General features: G+C 38.6%; 1 protein-coding gene across 8 annotated transcripts in view; it reads right to left on the bottom strand.

The window, feature by feature from the left end:
- The window catches only part of NLGN1 (neuroligin 1), a 678,275-nt gene that overhangs the window by 520,883 nt on the left and 135,695 nt on the right, over positions 1-21,697 (bottom strand). For all 8 annotated transcript variants that reach the window (XM_089780752.1, XM_089780751.1, XM_089780750.1 and 5 more), the window contains exon 2: positions 9,503-10,309. In XM_089780752.1, coding sequence (XP_089636878.1) covers positions 9,503-9,995 — 493 coding nt within the window. In that variant the 5' untranslated portion in view covers positions 9,996-10,309. The remainder of the gene's footprint in view (positions 1-9,502; positions 10,310-21,697) is intronic.

The raw sequence follows: 21,697 nt of genomic DNA on the forward strand, positions 1-21,697 counted from the left end.
ACGCCCCCCCGGCTGCATAATTCTGAAAGGTTCAAAGATAAATTTTAGTGAATATTAAATCATGCTAAGATACTTCAGCACTGTTTCTGATCCTAAAGCCCACTAAAATCAATGGAGCCCTAACACCAAGATCTGATGTTCTGGCTATTTAGTACCTTAACAAGAGATTGGGCTCTTTATTGCTATCTTTATTCTAAAAAAATGAAACAAAAACCTATACATGAATAGCAGTTATTGCAGGGGAAAAAAATCACTGTTTTCATTCATCTCTAGAAATCAAGGGGCCAAATTTTGGATTGCTGCACAAATCCTGAGAAAATGGGCCTTGTGTGGGTGTTTTCTATAGCACCGGTGTATGGGAAAAGAAGCTACTGTTTAGCTGCTCATCAAAGCTACTCCAGCTTGCCTTACCAGCTGCAAGTAGTGGCTTTGGCCTTGACTCCATATGCAGTTTTTGCCCAGTAGCTATACAGATGAATCAAACTCTTTCCTCCACAGATAAAAATCACTGCAGAACACGTACTATCTTCACGTAGCCTCTTTCCACTGAATTGAAGCAATCCTAGTCCAATAAGGACCTTCCACACTTTTAGCAGCTATGGAAGGTAAAATGCAGCATTAAGGTAACTGTGCTTTCCCCTGGCTTGTTATCAATAAACAGGCCAAAGATAGAAAGTACAGAATATTTACTGTATTTTTAGTGTTTCTGATGCTCCACAAAGGCAGTACCTTTTTCTAACAGGTGATATGTGAACTGCTGTCCACTAAGAGACTGCTCCTATGCAGTAGTACTCTTTGCTCAAAGGAACTCTCTCTCAGTGGATCACTCAGCAGAGTAAGGATTTACTCTGTAGTGTAAGTGGAACAAAACCAAACAAACAAAAAAATCAACCCTTAGTTTCATATCTGAATCAAGTCGGGTTGCCAGGTGTCCAGTTTTTGCCCGGACAGTCCAGTATTTGTGGCCCCTGTCTGTTTAAAAAAACAAAACAGAAAATACTGGTCATGAAAAATGTCCAGCGGGCGGGGAACGTGTGAATATAAAGATGCAGTGACCTTTTCCTTTTTGCTCAACAAGTTTAGCCTCACCCTCCCCCCCCCACACACACACTTTTTTTTCCCCCTAATCAATTTCCCTCTCGTCCTCCCCCTCCAAGTTTGGGATTTTTTGTGAAAGTATCTGGCAACCCTAGAATCAAGTGTACTTTTGAAGAGAAATAATGAGCTATAGCCAGGAGCTGATTCTGGATGCTGCTTCAGTGGCACACAGGAACCACTGCAAAATTCTACTAGCATAGAAGCAGGGTCACTTTACACTACTCTACTCCCCTTCCCCCATATTGCTACTACAGACAAACCGGGGGATGGTAGGGGAGGCTCAGTCATTGGCCTATGGAGATTCTGGATTATGCTGCAATTAATAAACAATCTAAGAAAGGCTGTCATAAGACTGACCAACCCTGGAAGCTGCTCTAATTTATGTTCAGGGCCCCTGAGGCAGCCCAGAAGCCAGGTAGTATAAAGATGGCCTAAAGCCAGATTTGCCCCACTTCTCTTTTGCACTGTGCATTCGATGCTGCTTTTCTCAGGAGATGCAGCATGGCATCCAGTCTCACGAGTTTATTATTGTAAGCATGCAGAAATAATGAGCAAAATACAAAAAAAAAATCATATTAATAAGTGGAAGGAAAATACTTGATATCCCAAAAACAAATCTCATTGATGTTAAGCTCATTAAAGCAGTGAGGTTCTCAATGCAGAGTATAATTAACAATACTCCAGATATCAAAGGAGAGAGGAAAAAAAATCACTAAAAGTAAGACGAAGGCATGTAAATCTGACAAAATAAAGTAAGTGAAAATTAAAAGGGCAAAAGAATTATAAGCAAAAAGAATCTGAGAAAAACAAGAAAATGATATGTCTAATAATAATCAAGTTATAAGCGGATTATTAACATTTATAATTGAGACACTATAAAAATGGCTTGACAAAATGTAGGCATATTTTCAGCTTCAAAACATTTAAAGAATTGCTAAGAATGGTACTTGTATCCATGTACATGACAGAGAATAGAGGAATGAAGAGAATGAACTCAGAATAATAATACAATATGGAAAAAGATTTGAGAAAAGGAAAGCACAAGAATCATAGCTATTGAAAAGCGAAAAAGTCATATAATCTTTGTCACTGCCAATATATGAATGCACCCCACCAGATATTTTTATGACTAAGTTTGGATAGCTTTAATTACAAAATTCAGAAAGAAGAATTAAAACATTAGCATTTTGCTTTCAGCTAGTCTAAAACAAGAAAGGGGGAGGGGAGATGTCCAAACAGCTGTATGCTATTTAGAACAGTTTTATCAGGATAATGATATTTCAGAGTCCTGAATGTCTGTGTGTGGGAGGCTGTAGAAATTGAAAGGTAAGCAGTAAAATCAGGAACACTGGAATGAAACTAATTTAAACTGAATAGAATTAGAACAGGATTCCAGTCTGATAAAGTTGCATCTCTAGTCAAGGTGTGTGCCTCAAGGTTCTTCACAAAGTATGGTTAAGACAAAGTGTTGGTTGCTTTGGATGGGCTCACAAGATGCCTAAATAACTGTACATTTAAACATGACTTCCATCAGTACAGATGACAGAGTTAGTTTGTGTTTTAAAATTCAGAGCCTTAAAAACTTTCTACCATGAACATTACCTCTCTGAGCAAAATTACTGTAGAAAGTGTGCGAGAATCTGAGCACTATACATTATTTCAAATGTGTCATGAAACTACCTCACATCTTTGAAAAACTGCTTCCTCCTGAAACTAACAGCTTCAGTTAGATAGGGATGAAAGGGTCTGTACAAGACAGTGTTTGGTTCATTATCTTCATCCATGTATTCCTGATACAGAGGCGCAACAGGAAATGCCTGTGTGGGGGCTAAAGAATGAACCACAGGAACAAACAACACTTCAAACACCAACAAAAATAGAACATTCTTGTTTTATGCAGTGCACTAATGTTGGGGACCATGGTGCTAAATTAATGCCTGCTGCTACTGCAAGGATGAATCTGGCTTCATGAGTCCAGAATCAGTCAGGAGGCATCAACAGTAAATTCTCCCAGTAAGATCTTAAAGACAGACTTTCAAGGGTAGTAGGTGCCTAAAGCCAGCCCCTACGTGAGATTTAATAGCAAGAGGGTCCTTGTGCTCTCACCCCGCCTTTCCCAAGAAAAGTCACAATCTGATCCTTATTTCCTGAGAAATACTAGCTGAAGTAGATTTGTATTTCTTACAAAAGACAATTTTGTCCTCAATTCCCTCTGAAATGAATAATCAGGTTTCTTGTAGGAAGTGCTCAGCATTTCGTAGAACTCAGTTCAAGATGACCAGGAGGGAGCATCACTGGAATATGCAAAATTCTGATGGGTACACAAAAGACACAACAAGATAAAAGGCTATCTGAACTAGCCATCATCTTTATCTGAGGAAGCCTGCTCAGTGAATTTACACAAGTGTCCATCATTTCCGAGGTTCCCCTCACTCCTCTTTACTCTAACACTTGACAACAGAACAACCAGCATCGTGAAATTCTTTTAGGCAGTTTTGGAACAAACTCACATGAAAAACAAAAGTAAGTTCATAGAATCATAGAGTTGGAAGAGACCTCAGGAGGTCATCAAGTCCAGCCCCCTGCCCAAGGCAGGACCAATCCCAACCAAGGAAGTTAAGATAGGCTTCCTTCATTCCATCTTAAATCCATACAACATGGGTGGGGAACCTCAGGCCCAAGGGTCAGATGCAGCCCTCAGCTTGCCTGAATCTGACCCCCAAGGCTTAGGGCTTCCCCCCCAGCATTGGGGATCCCATGCTAGTGCTTCAGCTCTCCTGCTACCCTCCTGGGGGCTGAAGTACACAAAGTCTAGCTGGGTCCCCCAGACTCTGGTGTGCAAGGGGAATGAGGGGAGTGTCTTTTTCGATCTCAGTCGGGGCCACAGTAAGGGTTTTTTCCCGCTTCTCGCTTGGGTGTAGACCCTGACTGATTTTCCTGAGGGTCAGTGGCCCCTGACCCAAAAAAGGTTCCCCACCCTGCCCTACAATGTATGCGATTAATAGTACAATGCTGTAATATTATTGATGCCACTCACTAAAAGCAACTGGTTGTGTTGAATTTTTTTAATTGAAAAAAATATTTTAAATTAAGATGGGATGTTTTCCTAACAAATCTGTTCTTGTTTAAACAATTAATTCAGGAGCATCTTGTGGCCAATGTTATACAGGAGGTCAGATAATATGATCATAATGCTCCCTTCTGGCTTTTTGATCTATAGTGTCCATTACAATGTCTAACAGAACTTTTAGGTTCAGTTGCTTTTCATAGAATCCTAGAATACGAGAACTGGAAGGGAACCAATGATGAAGATTCCACAACCTCCCTAGGCAATATATTCCAGTGTTTAGCCACCCTGACAGTTCAAAAGTGTTTCTTAATGTCCAACCTACACTTTCATTGTTGCAATTTAAGCCCATTGCTTCTGGTCCTATAATCAGAGGTCAAAGAGAATAATTTTTCTCCCTTCTCCTTGCAACACCCTTTTAGATACTTGAAAACTGCTATCATGTCTCCTCCCAGTCTTCTCTTTTCCAAACTAAACAAAACCAATTCTTTCAGTCTTCCCTAGCAGGTCATGTTTTCTAGACCTTTAATCATTTTTGTTGCTCCTCTCTGAACCCTCTCCAATTTTTCCACATTTTACTTGAAATGTGATGCCCAGAACTGGACACAATACTCCAACTGAGGCCTAATCAGCGCAGAGTAGAGTTGAAGTATTACTTCTTGGGTGCATCTAGACTACATGGCTCCATCGATGGAGCCATGTAAAGTAGTTTACTCAGCATAGTCAAAGAAGCAGGGATTTAAATAATCCCCGCTTCATTGAAATAAAAATGGCCGCCACGCTGTGCCGACAATCAGCTGATCCGGCACAGCGCGGCAGTCTAGACGTGGCGCAGTCGACAAAGGCCCCTTGTGTCTTGCTCACAACATTCTTTTTAATGTATCCCAGACTCACTTCCCCTTTTGTATACGTGAAACTGATTTTTCCTTCCTAAGTGGAGTACTTTGCATTTGTCCTTATTAAACTTCATCCTATTTCCCTCAGACCATTTCTCCAGTTTGTCCAGATAATTTTGAATTTTGTCCCTATCCTCCAAAGCACTTGCAACCTCTCCCAGCATGGTATTATTTGCAAGCTTTATAAGCATACTCTCTATGCCAATTCCTAAATTGTTGATGAAGATATTGACCAGAACTGGCCCCAAAACTGATCCCTGTGGAACCCTACGTATTATGCCCTTCCAGCACAACTGTGAACCATTAATAACTGCTCTCTGAGCCCCATCCGGGTTTCATTACCATCATCTTCCTGGGACTTCTTCCTATCTCATCCAAACTGTTAACTTTTCTTACTAATTAACTGGCAACTTTATATAGTTAGTGACTGACTGATTCAATTACTACCACTCATCGTACAATGAGACTTTGAGTAAGGTTTCTTTCAGTGACTGTACCTGGAATGTAAGCGTGGATGAGTTGCAGTTAGAGTTATGCTCAATATTGTAACTACTAGCATATAGAATCATAGAATACTAGGACTGGAAGAGACCTCGAGAGGTCGTTGAGTCCAGTCCCCTACCCTCACGGCAGGACCAAATACTGTCTAGACCATCCCTGATAGATATTTATCTAACCTACTCTTAAATATCTCCAGAGATGGAGATTCCACAACCTCCCTGGGCAATTTATTCCAGAGTTTGACTATCCTGACAGTTAGGAACTTTTTCCTAATGTCCAACCTAAACCTCCCTTGCTGCAGTTTAAGCCCATTGCTTCTTATTCTATCCTCAGAGCCCAAGATGAACACGTTTTCTCCCTCCTCCTTATGACACCCTTTTAGATACCTGTTGCCAGAAGGATGTAAATTAGACATACTGAAACTGCTAATGAAGCAGGGATTTAAATATCCTGTGCTTCATTAGAATAAAAATGGCGGCTGCTTTTTGCCGACGTGCCACTTTTCCGGCAAAAAGGAGCAGTCTGGTTGGGGATCGGTCAACAAGGAACGCCTTTTCCGACCGACCCCTTATGCCTCATGCAACGAGGTTTACAGGATCGGTTGGAAAAGGCTTTCCTTGTCGACTGAGCCCCGTCTAGACTGCTGCTTTTTGCCAGCAAAGTGCTTCGTTGGCAAAAAGCGGCAGCAATTTTTATTCTAATGAAGTGCAGGATATTTAAATCCCTGCTTCATTAGCAATTTAGGTATATCTAATTTACATCCCTATGGTGACAGAAGGATGGAGTCTAGACATACCCCTATAGACATAACCCAGAGAAGTGGATCTGAGTATGTCAAAGTGAAACAGGTAAACTTCTGCTGTTCTTCCCTGTGAAATGTAGTGGCTTATGGATTAAGTTGGAAGAATAACTACAGTATTTCAAGTAATTATTTCGTTGTTCTTTCAGGTTTACCTGCAAAGTAAATATGACCTCACCTACAGTTCTCTCCCTTTCACTTTTTCCCCCAATGTCTTGATTTATTTTAATATTCTCTAAAAGTAACGTGTGTAATCTTCAGAAAATGAGGAGGCCCGACATCTTTATTTATGACTATGTGAATTACCATCTGAGTGATAGGAGGCAAACGATTCTCAATTAATTACACATTCTTGGTGATCTGCATAACAACCACTGCAGCATTGCACATTAGTTGAAGGCTGCAAATTACTGCAGTTATGAGAATTTGGAGAAGATGGGAATAAGGGCTAATGTCTGCCAGAATACCTTATTCTCTCCCCTTTTACCTTTGTTTGGTGTTCTGCCCTCCTCCCAGACAGTAAGAGCGTCTTTAAAGTACTAACCAAACTATATAAGTTTCAAAGGGGTAGTCATGTTAGTCTGTTACAGCAAAAACAATGGAGGAAACCTGTGGCACTTGTGGCAGGATCAGTCCCACTCCTGGGCCCTAGCCCGCTGTTCAATTCACAATCTTACAGTTTAGTACTGTGACAATGGCCCCACTTGCCCTCGACTTCGGTCCCCCAGGTAAAAGGGCATTGGGATAGGTGCCCTTGGTCAGCCTGGGCTGGGTAAACAGTCCTCCCCAGCTACTGACTGAACTCTCAGGCTACCTGGGGGAAGGAAGCCCAAACACTTTTTGTGGGAGCTTCTCACCCCCACCCTCGCTGTCTCTGGCAATGCTATCATTCCCCTTCTCAGTCTTTCTGATTCACTCCTTATCTGTTATAATCTCCACCTCACTTCAACCTCTTCTCCCACTCTCTACCTCTTCTCCCCAGCAGGAGAAGCTTTTTAAAAAGCTCTAGGGCAGCCTCATGTGAGATCAGCTAGCCCTAATTGATTTATAGCAGACCCATCTCTGCTGCCCCCACTCCGCCCATGGTAACTCCAGGTCAGCTGTACTTGGCTGCCCTGAAGTAACCCTTTTCTAATTAGCCATTTCTGCTTTTTTAAAGCTGCCTTTCTCCTCTTCTAATCTAGCCCTCTGACCTCACCCTGTCACACACCTTAAAGGCTAACAAATGTATATAGGCATAAGCTTTTGTGGGCTGGAAGCCACTTCATCAGATGGAGGTATACAAGGATTATAAAGTATATAATCCACAAAAATAAGAATAATATGGAAATATACACAAAGCATGTCTTCTGTCCAAAGTCCAGAAAACTGCACCAAGAAATAGGCCTAAACCACTGATGAAAGTCAACCCTTTCAGATCAGAGGCTTAAGCTGCTGCTCCACATCTAGGCACCTAAATAACAGCAGCTGATTTTCCAAAAGTACTGAGCGCCTTCTCACTAATGTTGAAAGCTAATAGGAGTCGTAGAATCTTTGAAAACCGGGCCATATTCATGGTGAAGGTAGGAGCCTAAACATTTTGGCCTCCTTATTTAACATTATTTCTTGACATGGCCCTTTATGCTTAATTATATAGCAGATTGACCTGCAGTTATTGGCAAATTATAATAAAATATTATGTCAGAACAACTAAAAATATCTTAATTTATATACTTGAATGATGAAACAGAGTAACCATTATGTTTCTACTGTGGATTTCAGAGTAAAGGCAGCTTCTAAATAATATGTTGTTTCACATGTTTTAAATTCTCTTCATTAGCACAGATGTACAAATGAGATACTGTACCTCAATAGCTTTGGGAATCTGCAAATGTTCACAAAGGAAATTTGCAAGTTCTCCCTTACTAACAGCAAAAGACTTCAATATTGGAACAAAACAAACCAAAAAATCAGCCTGGAGTTGTAGTTTCCAAATTATGGGGTCAAAACATTTAACATTTCACTACAGCCCTATTAAGAGATTTCTGGCCTTACTGACACAGCAAAAGCAAACTCACTCCCAATTTTTAAACTGTATAAGCTGCAAAAGGTGTGTCACATGTGAACTTTATACAAGATAGCATTGCTATACATTTTTTAAAATAGTCCATATCACATATCAAATGTATATTCTTAGTTTACTAAAGAAGTTCTGCTTTCGGGAACATTACAACCATTGCTAGGGCTTTTAATCCCTACACTACTGAAATAAATGGGTGTGGGCTTTTTGCTATTGATGTCAGTGGCAACAAGATAGTCTCTAATGCATCTGCACCATGCACTATGCATGCATATGCTGTAGTAAAACTTGAATGACACTTTTCTAGGCTGAAAGGTCAAAGTACAAATAGAACTGTCAATGCTGTCTGCACAGCAGAGCACAGGAGATATCAGGTGTAACTGAGTTCAGGCTTTAAAAATGCTATCCTCTTATCTGCTTTAACTATGCCTCTATGTAATTATCTTTCTGGATTCATTAAATACAAGATATTCCCTATCCTTTTACTTCATAGTATCAGTAATTAGCCATTTTGCAATTTGTTACTTGTTCTTCCTCTGCAAGGTTTTGGTTTTTTCCCCCATTTTTTTGGGTCCACTTTTATACATACCTCCTTTTCTACAAATTTTCTTGCCGGGTTTTCTGGCACATTCCTTGGATATTCTTTTGACTGAAAAATGAATAGAAGACTAGAAAATAAAATGGAGCTCCATCACAGACAGTAGGAGCATGCAACACCACTATCTAACTTAAATATGGCCTGCTTTTATTAGGTGCGCAGGATTCCCAGTTTGTTGTGCCTGCACATGCAATGGATAAAATGTTGATGCATCTTCCCAGAAGTCAGTGGGTGGGAATGAGAATTAGGTACCAACTTCAACCTAAAGTACACGTGCTGTGGGAGAAAGAAAATGAGTATAGACAGGAAAAAAAAACTCTATCGGAACAGATGCATACACAGAAAAAGCAACATGCACACATGTAAAATGCTGGCATGCAAACGAGGAAAGCCATGCATGCTACCAGTACACATGAATTAATATGGTTAAACCTTAGAATAGCAAAATAAAAAGATCTCCTGGTTTTGCCTGCTATTAACTCACCATCTTCAGTTGGGACATATATATTTAAATAGAGGCAGTCTTCATTCTGATCTTGTACATATGTAGAAACTACATCCAAGTTATTAGTAAACCACACAGGAAGCATGACTTCAGGCAATCTGCCTTCTATGATGTTCTGGGGACAAACTGGAGCAAATTGTGTAGCATTTTTTATATCTGACCAGGAAGATGGAGGTTCTGGAGGTTGAAATCGACGCTCTCCTACTGGCGGGGCAGCATATGGAACCCCGAGAAATTGAACAACAGGCCCCAAAATTTCATTATTAAGTTCCTTCTTAATTCCTCTTATCTTGCCAAAGTTGGTGGTCACCACTGGGTCAATATCATCCAATTTTTGTGAGGATACAGCTGCAGCATGAAGCAAAAATCCAAGTATACAAAGAACAAAAGTGGCATCCAATCCCATATGTAATAGACGGACCATCATCGCTCTCCATACACAGTTCAGCCACATGGATCTTGGAAGGGCCATGGTCCCACATTAGTTGTATAGCTACAATGAAGCAATCTTATTTATATCCACTTGTGTAAAAACAGAGGCAACTGAAGGAAATGGATCAAGTTTCCTATATATAAGCCGGTAAGAAAAATCTCAAAAGGCTTTTCACACGGCAAGTGTCTTCCATTGATTTCACACTTATTGAAGAAGCATCTTCACACAGCACTATTTATCAGACTACATCCTATTGACAATTCTGTTTTCCATAGTAGCAATATGAAGAGAGCGGCCATTTACTGCAGATTCCCCACTTATAAATCAAATCCAATTAGCTGCAGGTCTATAACCTGGAGAAAATGAAAATAAATCATTAGTATGAAAGAGCTAATAGGGGCAGAGCAATAGCAAGATGTTTTACAAGTTATTATACATATATTATTTGCTAGAGTCATGTAAGTAAAATTCTACAATAAAGAGTTTAGGAGTTCCATGAAATGGTGGGTGAACTACTAATTACTGGATTATTTATAGTGTTGCCTCCTTAGTTTGCAGAGTTTTTCAGAAGAAACAGGCCTCATAAAAATTCAGTTTCAAGATGCACATTTCTGAAAGTAAATAACTTGCTGCCAGCTCAGATTAAATGTTTTACTATTCTATTGTTATATGACCTAACTGTCCCAAATTCCATTTTTAAATTGTTAGAAGTAGGTTTATCAAGATAATAGTAATCATAGATTAATTACTTTATTAAATCTCAATATCTAGTAAAAGCAAGTCAGATTGAGATGCTGAATGCTAAAACAGAATAACTGATTTCATAAAATAGATTACATATACATATAAGAAATACTCATTTGCCCATTTTAAAATGTAATTTACAATTCAAACACTAGGCTTTTCCGCTCTCCAGTTGCTTCAGTCTTGTGGAATATGTTATCGGGTATAACATGAAATACTATGCTTTATAGGATGACTTCTTAAACACGTATCTGTCTCAGATAGCTAATGGAAAATCAGGATGTGAGGATTGTGGCACTCATTATTGACAGAGAAACAATTTTTACAAAAATTAACTTGATTTCTAAATATTTATAATGCAGCACCAAATTCTGGTCCTTCTGAAGTCAAAGCAAAACTTGCACTGACTTCCGAGAAGCAGGATTGGACCTCAAAGGCTGCTTTTTTTGGAAATTATTTGAAGAGAGTAATGGACATACAAAACAGATACACAGACAAGTCTATCACAATTCTCATTTTCAGACTGATTCCTTGCAAACTATTGACTGCAGTGAAAGACACATATGTGCAAGGAATGCAGAATTAATTCCCTCTACTTTTAATTTGCAGTACAATCATTTAAATGCTCCCACAAGTCCTTTCCCCCACCCCCAAACACCAGTATGTCTAGTGCATGATATCCTAGAAAAATAATCTGCTAGGATCAGAGACTATATAATCTGGAATTCCAAATTCTGTTTTCAACTCTATTTTATCACAAAGGTTTTGATACAGGGACTGTGATGAGGTAGTTTTGAAGATTGCTCAGAACATACTGTAACATCTTTCCTTTTCATGTTAATCACATTGCCAACACAATTTACAACATACTCTAATTTTAAATGCTGTATAAAGTACAAAGTAATAGGGTAATCTTGCACTCATTGTAAAACAGTGTGTAATGTACAGGAAATGAGTTTTACTTAGTATAGGCCACATTTTGAAACACCTTTTCAGACAGCATTGGCAGCTTTAATGAGAATTGTTTTTATCACGCCTATACACATGGAAGAGCAAATTCAAAAGAAGAGCTTGTCTAACAGACAGTCTGCCCTGCAGTTTGGGTTATTAAAAAGGAGATTGTAAAAGCTATATAGGACAGCAGGAGATTTGGTTCATGTCTAATATTCCTTTAGCTCTGAAAAATCTATCTCAGAAGGCAATAAGGAGATAGATGTGGCTTTTTGACAATTTCATCACTCTCTGCTAATTCTAATACTGTAACTTTTGCTGTGAAACTATATTAAGATACAGAAGACAGACTTATGCCCAGAATTGTTGTTTCAAATTCTCAGTGCTGGAAACATACAGTTTTACTTACATACATTAACCTGTAGCAATGGTTTGTGCATTTCTATTTAGCTTCATAAAGTTGCAGAAAGGTACCTGGACAATTGCATCTGGGGAAGATTTTTGTTTTGTCACCTTTCAGATTTTAGAGACAGCAAGAGATTTCTTGGGTATGAAAAAGGACAAGGCATGTCAAAGACTGAGGAGCTGAGGTCAGTGAAACCAAGTTTAAATGAGGGAAAAGTTGCTTACTGGCCCTTGCTTTTGCCAGTGGTAAAAGGATATGATCTGCTCTCTGCCCTTCCCTCCTCTCCCCTCACAAAATTCTGAAGTTCTCTATTTAATAGTAAGTACTTCATTGGAGCAGCTATCCCACTAACTGATATGGTTTGGGGGATGTCTAAGGAGAAATCAAATTTAACAAAGCAGCACCAAATAATGTCTTCCTTTTGTTTGCATTTTGAGCTGCTGAGTCAGTTCAATGGGGAAAATTACCAAGATATGCTTTAAGTGACAGTTCATTTAGCAGACTCTCTGTCAAAGCTAGTTTTCAGTGACTAACACAAGTACTTTTTTGGTCAACTCCAGTACGCAAACAGATAAATCTAGGTACCAAAAGCAGTTGTCTTAAACAGAACATGCCGATAAATAGTTGGCAGTAGTCCCCCTAATAGTTCAGATGTCAAAGGGTTTTCCCCCTAATTATTTTCTGTTTTAACTATTTCTGTAAGTGTGGAGCTGTGTTTTTAAACCATTCCAAAGGAGGTCATGCCCAGCAGCTATACTGCTATGGTGTCACTCTGCCATTCAAGGATAAAGTTTTGTTCAGGAGGCAGAAGTGATCAGAACACTAATCAGTAATTTGTTTGGCTATTTTCATTAGTCATTACTGGTCAGCAGGAGCCAAGAGAGCAAAGGGCATATAATCCAGTACATGGGAAGGGATTCCAGTGGCATCTGCATATATATGTTTGGTTTTTAATAGGCCTTTTTGTACTGGCTAAGAGAAGATTTTTTTAATGAACTAATCAGAGATCTGACCTCCTAGGGACAGTCTACTTTTGGGATAGTGGAAATAGTACATTATTTCTGCCCCATGATAGCCACCCTGAGGCAATAAGACTAAAACATGAAGTTGGTTAAATATAAGAGAGTGTTTAGCTTATTCAAGTTCTTTTGGTACAGTTGGACAATTCCACAAGGACAAGAGACATTGGACAAGGGTTTAATTAGGCCACAACTTTATTATTTGATGTCTGTGACTACCTGACAAATTAAAGTGTACAGTGCCATGTTTCTTCCCCAGTTACCCAGAGGGCTTTTTACCAGCTCCTCCTCTTTTTCCATCCAACTGACTCCAGTAAATTAAGTGCAGGAACTCCATGGAAAAGGGAAGTTTTGGGTACAGGGCTGCCCTTTTAAAACCCTGCATTCCTTGGGGATGAGTGAGCAACCACATTGACCCCTTTTGCAGCAGTGTTCATCTTTCTCCCCCATTCCCACTCAACCATACAGCACTGTTCCTTTCATTCAGCCTACTAGCCAAATACTCCTTGCCCCTCTTAGAGGTGCAGTGCGGTCACTCTAACCCAAAGATCTATTTTTTTAGAAGTGAGGTGACCTCAGGACAAGCTGGGACAAGAGTGAAACATATGTACCTGTTCTACTTAATTGTTGCCAGAAACTTTCTTTAGACTCCAGCATGTGTTCCCTGTAGAGCTTTCCCCTGATACCTGTTCTGGAGCTGACTGGACAGGAATCAGTAAGGAGAAAATAAGTCTTGTGATGTTGCAATACTATCAGAAGCACCAGTGAGCAAGTTCGGGAACAAGTAGAATGGTGGGCTGGAAAGTAAATTAACCAACAGTGGTAAGCAATTTGAGGTATTTGGCAGAGTGTAAAGATAACTATTCAAGGCTGTAGCGTCAGACTATACTGTGGTCTAGACTTAAAACTCCTCATTGTCAGATGTTATCCTTCTCTGGGATCATTGTTACAATGGAATACATCACCTATAACACAACATTTATTCTATACATTATTTCATAGGTTTTAGAATTTGAGCATATTGAAGTTTTCTATATTTTGTTTTTCAAAAATTTTTTTTTTCTGAATTTCATTTACATTATGGCACCAATCCTGAGTAGCAGCAGATAAGCATTCATCATCGCTCAGGAGCTAGCAGGTGAGGATGGCTTTAGGACACACTGGGGCTCCTGGTGACCTGGGCAATTCTGGAATAGACCAGTTCCCCCAGCATAATTTAGAACAACTCAGCTCCTCCTCACAACTTATTAAACTTACTTTCATGCCTTAGGGATTTTCTACATTGCACTGGATGCCAATAGCTTCAGTGGACTGTTGCAACAATTGAAACAGTAGGAGGATATGGCTAAATCTTCTTTTCCCTTGGCCATGGCCAGTTATTGGAAACAGGGTGGTAGAAGAGTTGCTATGGCAGCTCTACACAACCTGAGGTAAGTTATTCCATCTTTAGACAGACCTGAGCTAGAGACTTGGCACATAGCTGCCCTAATGTAGCCCATGAAGTACCCCATAATTTGATCCCTTTCCAGAAGCATTTGTGAAACTGTGGCACAAATGTTCATAGAAAAAGTGAACACAAAATGGGCCTGACCACTTGCAAAGCAGTTTCATTTCAAAACTCAAACGAGTTTACAGAAAACTGCAGTATTCATCTCTCTTCAACATCCATCTCCAATTAGAACTAAAAAAACAAAAAATGTTATCCTTATGTCAGCAAACAAACAAAAAAATAGTCTAAAATAATGTTAGATCAGAACAAGAAAGTTACAGGCAGGAAAATACATGGCACTAAAAAAAAAAAAAAAAGACTATATTGCAGCAAAGGGATACGTTGTTTGTAAACATTAACAAGTAGGCTGAAGAGATATATTCTATTCTGGGGCTTGCTTTCTCACCTCTAATATTTAACTTTGCTTGAAGAGAAGTTTTGTAACAAATGTGTCACAATTTCTTTCATCCAATATTAAAGACAGACAAATTGCCCTCTTTTGTACGCAAATGTAGTCAATGGGTTTGTATGAATTTTATTCAAAAAAGAAATTTGTCTTGTATCTTTAAGAAAATTACTTTCCTTGTATTTACATAAATTTAATGCTTTGAAGTCTGTCCAAATGACAGCAGAGAGACCAAAGTCCTGTGTATACACACACACACACACACACACACACACACACACACACACACAAATGATGAGAAGTAGCACATAGGTTTCCCCATACTGTGTTTCAAACTTACAGTATCTAAGTTAAAAAGAAGTGCAGTATCCAAACCCATTCATATGATCTCTGCTGAAACAGACATACCATGGTGCCAAACATTATGGTCACTATTTTGATGCGGTCACCTGCCCACCAGGAACTGAGCTAAAACGGAGGATTTTAAGAGGCAAGTAATTGGCTAATCATGTAGTCGATATAATTTGTATTGACTACATGATTAGTCGATAAGGGAAGGTGCTCAGTCCTGGCTGGCAACAGGTCCTACCCATGCTGTGGCTCTGTAGTTTAAATGTAGTACGTCGCCCAGCTCCTACTACATTTAAACTTCAGAGCTTCTGCAGGGGTAGGTTTGGGACTCGGCATGAGCCGAGACTGAATAAGCCTGGTTCAGTCCCGGCTCGTGCCGGGTCCGGGACCGCTGTGGCTCTGCATTTTAAATGTAGTAAGAGCCAGCCTAGCTCTTACTACATTTAAAATGCAGAATCACAGTGGGGGCAAGCCTGGCTGATCTGAGCGCTACCCAGTGCCAGCTCATGCTGGGTCCAGCAGCCCCTCCCCATGGGGGTTACAATGTGGAGCTGGGAGCCCCCACAGACAGGGGCTGCTGCCAGAAGAGCCTTTGTTCACGGCCAGCCTGGGCTGTCGCAGACAGGGGCTTCTTTGCAGCAGCCTCTCCTGTCCTGATAGAGGAAGCAGCATGGAGTGGTGGGGGCCAGGCAGCACAGCAGAGACTTTTCTAGGAGGAACTGGCTTTTAAACTGGCTCCCCCCCAACACCAGCTGCCTAGGTTTATCGGGTAGTTGATTACTCAACTACTTGCCTACATCCCTAGCTGAGACTACAGAGGTTATTCCACACAAGTCACCACATAACTATCAGATGGTAAGTACTTTCAGACTGAACTACCTGTGAGTAGACAGAAACCACTACCTAGATGATCAGCTCCATTCCCTATTTACCTCTTCCCTGAGCCATCCACTCCCCTTTATTTAATATTACCTTTATATCTGTAAAGAGAGACATGTGTTTTATTTTATATGTGTAACTAGTGAGAAATAAAATACATAATTCGTGTGTGTGTAATATATATAGTACAATTCTGAGGACTTAAAAATAAAAGAATAGCTAAGTTAAACCAAATGGATGATATAAGACTAGAGAGGGGAAACATTAAATTTCTCTTATATTTTTCAGCCTCTTCATAGTTTTTGGCCTCTTTATAGTTTTGTTCTTTGCATGAGTGGGAATGTTTGCTAATTAACTGGTATCTTCATTATTAAGTGTTCTCTTTAAATACTTTTCTGTAACTTAGATTTACCAAGATAGTAAGACTTCTGGTCATAATCACCAAATAAATTGCTTCTGAATATAACATGCTTTAAGTTTCATGGCATATTCTCATTTACTTTTGTCTTCCATTTTCTGGAATTAGTAACTATTTTTTTTAAATATTCCTACTCCTTAGCTAAAGTTAATTGTTTACTTTACCATAAAGTTGGCTACTATTTTTTAGCATGTAGACTAAAATTGTCTGACATTTTACACAGTAAGTAGGCAATGAAAATGGTGATTTTACCAAGAACAGAAAGAATAGATAACTCTGTCACTGTGTGCAAAGTTTGGACAGTTAAGTTATACAGATTTAAATTAAAAATGACAGCTGCACTGGCTTGGAATATAATGGGTAGTGAAGTGAACCTTTATTCCTTATAGCAGCTTATGGTTAACTATTAAATGGATCAAATATTATATTCAGTTTGACTTTTATAACTATTCTGATAAATACAATATATAATGGGTTACCATGTTCATAGCAACAGTGTGCTTCTGGATGTGAGAATTTTTTGGTGTGGTCTAGAAATTTTGATTTTTTATTAATGATAGATCATGGGGAGGAGGATGGAAGAATGCCCCAGATAATACTCATGAGAGTTCTCCAATACTGAGCCTTCCTATATATTGAAGATTGCAATTAATTTAATTCTCTGCTGACCAACATTTGACGAAACATTCACATGCTCCCCTATATTAAATCAAATTTGATAGGTCTTACAGTTCATTGTAGCAGTCACAACTAGAAAGCCCCGACTGAAAAGACCAGAAGTTTTGTCATTTACTTCAATGGATGAAAGATTAAGCACTAAATTCATACTAAACTTAGATGACTAGTACATATTTATAGGAAAATCTTGATTCAACAGGATTAATTTTGAGTATATGAGCAGGATTTAACACTTTACCGTTGCCCTTTTGTAGATGTTCATCAGATAACCCATGTTTCCACATCAAATATGTGAGATACATGCCAATTTCTGCATTTTTCTTCTCTTTCAACATTTGAGATGCATAAAGCCAAATCCAGAAGTGTACTGGAGAACTGTGAAGGCAAGCAGGTGGATATGTGCAGAGACTCTGGCTATGGATTATTCTTCTAAGAGAACACCATGCTAAACCACTACCAAAGCTTTCCAAATCCATGTTTGTGGAGCTAGATCAATAGCATCTTTAATTCAGTACACAAATAAATACAGTGTATAGATCTGTGCTAAACACAAAAATAGTTGTGTGTAGCCCAGAATCTGATCGCAGTTCCACCAATGTCACAAGTGGATTATGTTTTTCTGAAGAAGAAAAATCCCAGAATCAAACATATAAGTTTGCAGAGCACAAAGCTGTCAGCTCTAACTATAGCTCAGAATCTGGAGCAAGTGTTTTGGTGTGCTATTGCTATACTTATAGCTCTGTAGTATATGCAGTACATAAGGATTCAATATGAGTATTAAATGGAACTATCATCCAGTTTAGGATTCCATTTCATGTGATGTATCATTCTGGTTTTTGATTCTACATCTGTAGCTGTAACTTCACTTGTATTTTTTCTCAAATGAATTTCATGCTTAGCTTGTTTTCCTTAATTAAACTTTCTTTAGCAGTCTCTAATGTGTGTATTATTCAAACTCATTAGTCCTATTCATGCTTGCCTGTCACTTTTGGCTTCACATTCGTATACTGAAGTGCTCTGTTGCTTTATAAAGGAAGAAAACTAAATAATAAATATGAGAAACTGAACGTTTTATGAGTGCCAGTATGAGAAAGTGGCTGCAAGGCCCATAAGGTTTCACACAGAAAACATTACAGCTAAAGCTAACACGCTAACACATCTCTGATCTATAAAATCTGCAGTAATGACAGCAGTAAAGTGTTGTGCCACAAACTGGGAATTTTTCTCTCAAATAAAATAGATATAGCAGAGACTATCTTTACTGTTGCAAAAAAATTAAAATAAAATTTCTCAAAAGCTTAGTGTATAATACAATGAAATGTCTGCTACAATTTACTCTTTCCACCTGACTTCATGTTTTGCTCCTATTATTCAAATGGAAGTTCTGTTTTCCTTGTTACCTGTTTGAAGAAAGATACAGTATCTGCTTAAGTTACAGCAACCTAGTGTTGGGTCTCCTTATGACCATGCTGGCCATGATTCTTGTAATAAGAAATACTTTGGAACTAGGATGCATCAGTGCTCTTTATATAGCAGTTTCAGGACCTTATTCTCCTCTCAGACCAGGCATAAAACAGGATTAATTCCACCGACTTCAGTGAAGTTACATCGGTGGGATCAAGAACTAGAAATATAAATTGTGTTTTATATTGTAATGTTCCTCTTAAATGTGATACAGTGCAACTCCAAAATAATGACTAGATTCAGCCTAGTCAAAAATGATATTTTCCACTTTCAATTAATTTAAACAAATAAGGTTTTTTAAAAATTATTGTTAATAAATAACTTGGAATTCACCTTCTACAGCTTTCCATATAACCAGACGTATGAATACTGAGCTTTTCTTTGCTAAATCAGTTAATACCAACCTGTTTCCCTCATTATCTCATTACAACCAATTCAACAAGTGTTTTGCTCATGCCATCTTTACAAAGGCAATTTTGGAACACTTTTAGGAAATGTTTTAAAAACTTCAGCCCTTTACGTTCATTATTCAGTTGAAAGAACACAATTAACTTGAAATATAGTAATCTCCCCCTATCCAGCCAAAACTATGTTCCACTGTGCCTATCCTGTGTTTTAAATGACACAAGTCCTAATTTAAAAAAATATTTTTTCTTTCCTCTTAATGTGTGAAACACCTAAGCAAACAGATTCAGAGGGAATAGTGAAAGTTGACTATGCAGAAAGTATTATATACACAAAGTACAGAAATTTAAAAAGTGGATAGGGTAATTCTCTAAATGTTTTCATTCATAGTAACCTAACCTTTAACTTGTAACAGCACTGGCAAAAAACTTTTTTACGTATGTATGTATGGAGGCCAGTTACTCAACCAGTGTGAATTGTTGTGGCTCCATTTTCGCCAATAAAGAATCCACCCCATGATTTTTATGTAGACTGTATACCTTTATTATAGAGAGTGCACAGCAAAACTTGAATGCAAACCTAAGGAAATCCACCTGGTCCATCTCTGCATGGAACCTGACACCCTGCATAGCGATTAGTTAATCAATTGATAATTACAAAAAGCAACGTCTGTTGGAAAACATGTCAGACTTCAGAGGCAGGTGTAGAAACAAAGATGAGACATTAAGGTTGTCTACACAGCAGCGTTATTTTGGAATAACTGACGTTATCCTAAAACAACATAGCCTGCATCTACACAGCAAGCAGTAATTTCAACATAATGTTGAAATAATGTTGAGTTGGAGGACTTCTTACTCCGACTCCTGTAACCCTCATTTTACAAGGAGTGAGGGAGTTGGAGGAAGAGTGCTCTAACTTGGATTCCCTGCTGTGCAGACAGTGCCAAAAGCCGTAATAAGCTATTTCGACTTAAGCTATGCAATTGATGTAGCTCATGCTGCGTAGTTTATTTTGGCTTGAGCTGTGCTGTGTAGATGTGCCCTAAGAAATCAGCAGGATTCCCTCCTGTAATACTGATAAGTTGATAGCATTAAATTCCCTACAATTGCTATACCTTGACACTAGTTACAGGATGTGCTTCCCTTGTGCAATGCTTTCTCAAGTTCTTCCCACTGTCACCAGCCTCTAACTTTCTCCCTCCCTTTGAGACAAGATCTTCTGCAACAAAAAAAATACCAATGTTTCCTCATATGTTTAAATTAATTTCTTCGCAATATACAGAAATAGGACTATACCGATGTAAAAAAAATACAAAAATATGTAATCGTCAGTCAAATCTGAAGATTAAAAATTAAGATTAAACTGTAATAAGTATTTTGGGGATACTAGTACATGCACACAATACAGTGTACCAGAATATATTTTATTGCAATTATTTCTGCTCCTACTTTTTAAAACTATTTTCTGCAGTACTTTCTAATGAGGGTCTGGGAATGGGTGACCTTTTGATTATCCAGTTTCACAGAATGACTGTGTTATGCTCATCATCCTTTTTCAGTATTTAATTTTTCAATAGTTTCCTTTCATGTGATTAAAAACCCCACAAATATGGCAACAACTGATTAAAACAGTCCAGAAATCTATAATACAGATCAACATTTCTATCTGTACGTAAGGAAAGGGATGTCTACAGACTAAATTCAACTCAGCTGCTGCTGCTTCTTCTCTCTTCCCCCAATTCTGTTCTAACAATAGTGTCGTGTGTGCTGATGTCTGAGTCAGTAGTTATGAAATATGCAATTGAGAAAAAATAAAATTAGCACAATCTTCAAGTCTTTCATCTGCTTTCCAATCAATTTATCAAGTTCCTATTCCATCCTGATCTTTAAATCACCCTCCTCAACAGACTGCTCCACCTCCGGCCATATAATCCGAAGCATGCCCACTCTGTTAAGAACACTAAGTATTAACAACCAGGGTATTATATTTTTTGCCAGGTAAAAAATATCCCAAATCAGTTTTGGCCCAGCCTTCTTGTTCATTTCCAGATAATGGTATTGCCATAGGCTGTCTGCATTGCCTTCACTAGCTTCCTTTGCTGCTTTTGTATATCACCCAAAAGGGAGGTGTTACCAGATGCTACTCCTCAGAACACTCAGCATGATTATGTTCGGGCTCATCCTTCCTTCTAGTCACATTCTGCATGACACATAATAGAATACAGAAGTGTCTTTCCTATGAATCTACATTCCCCTCATCCTTTACTGCAAAAAGGCCATTAAAATATTATTTCAATATTTTGCTTACATTCATCAAAAGCAACTAAGGAGAAAACAGGGTAAATTTTATACCAGGGCAATGCTCTGCAAAAATAGTTACAAGGCCAAAATTTTCCAACTGTGACTAAAATGAGGCTCCTAAATCAATATATAAAAATAAGAAGAAATTGATTGATTTTTCAGAGACCACACAAATTTTACAAAAGACAGTGGGAGCTCAACATCTCTGAAAAACAGGCCACTTTAAATATG

The sequence above is a fragment of the Pelodiscus sinensis genome, chromosome 10 (genome assembly GCF_052426305.1).
Source record: "Pelodiscus sinensis isolate ZL-2025 chromosome 10, ASM5242630v1, whole genome shotgun sequence".
NCBI lineage: Eukaryota > Metazoa > Chordata > Testudines > Trionychidae > Pelodiscus > Pelodiscus sinensis.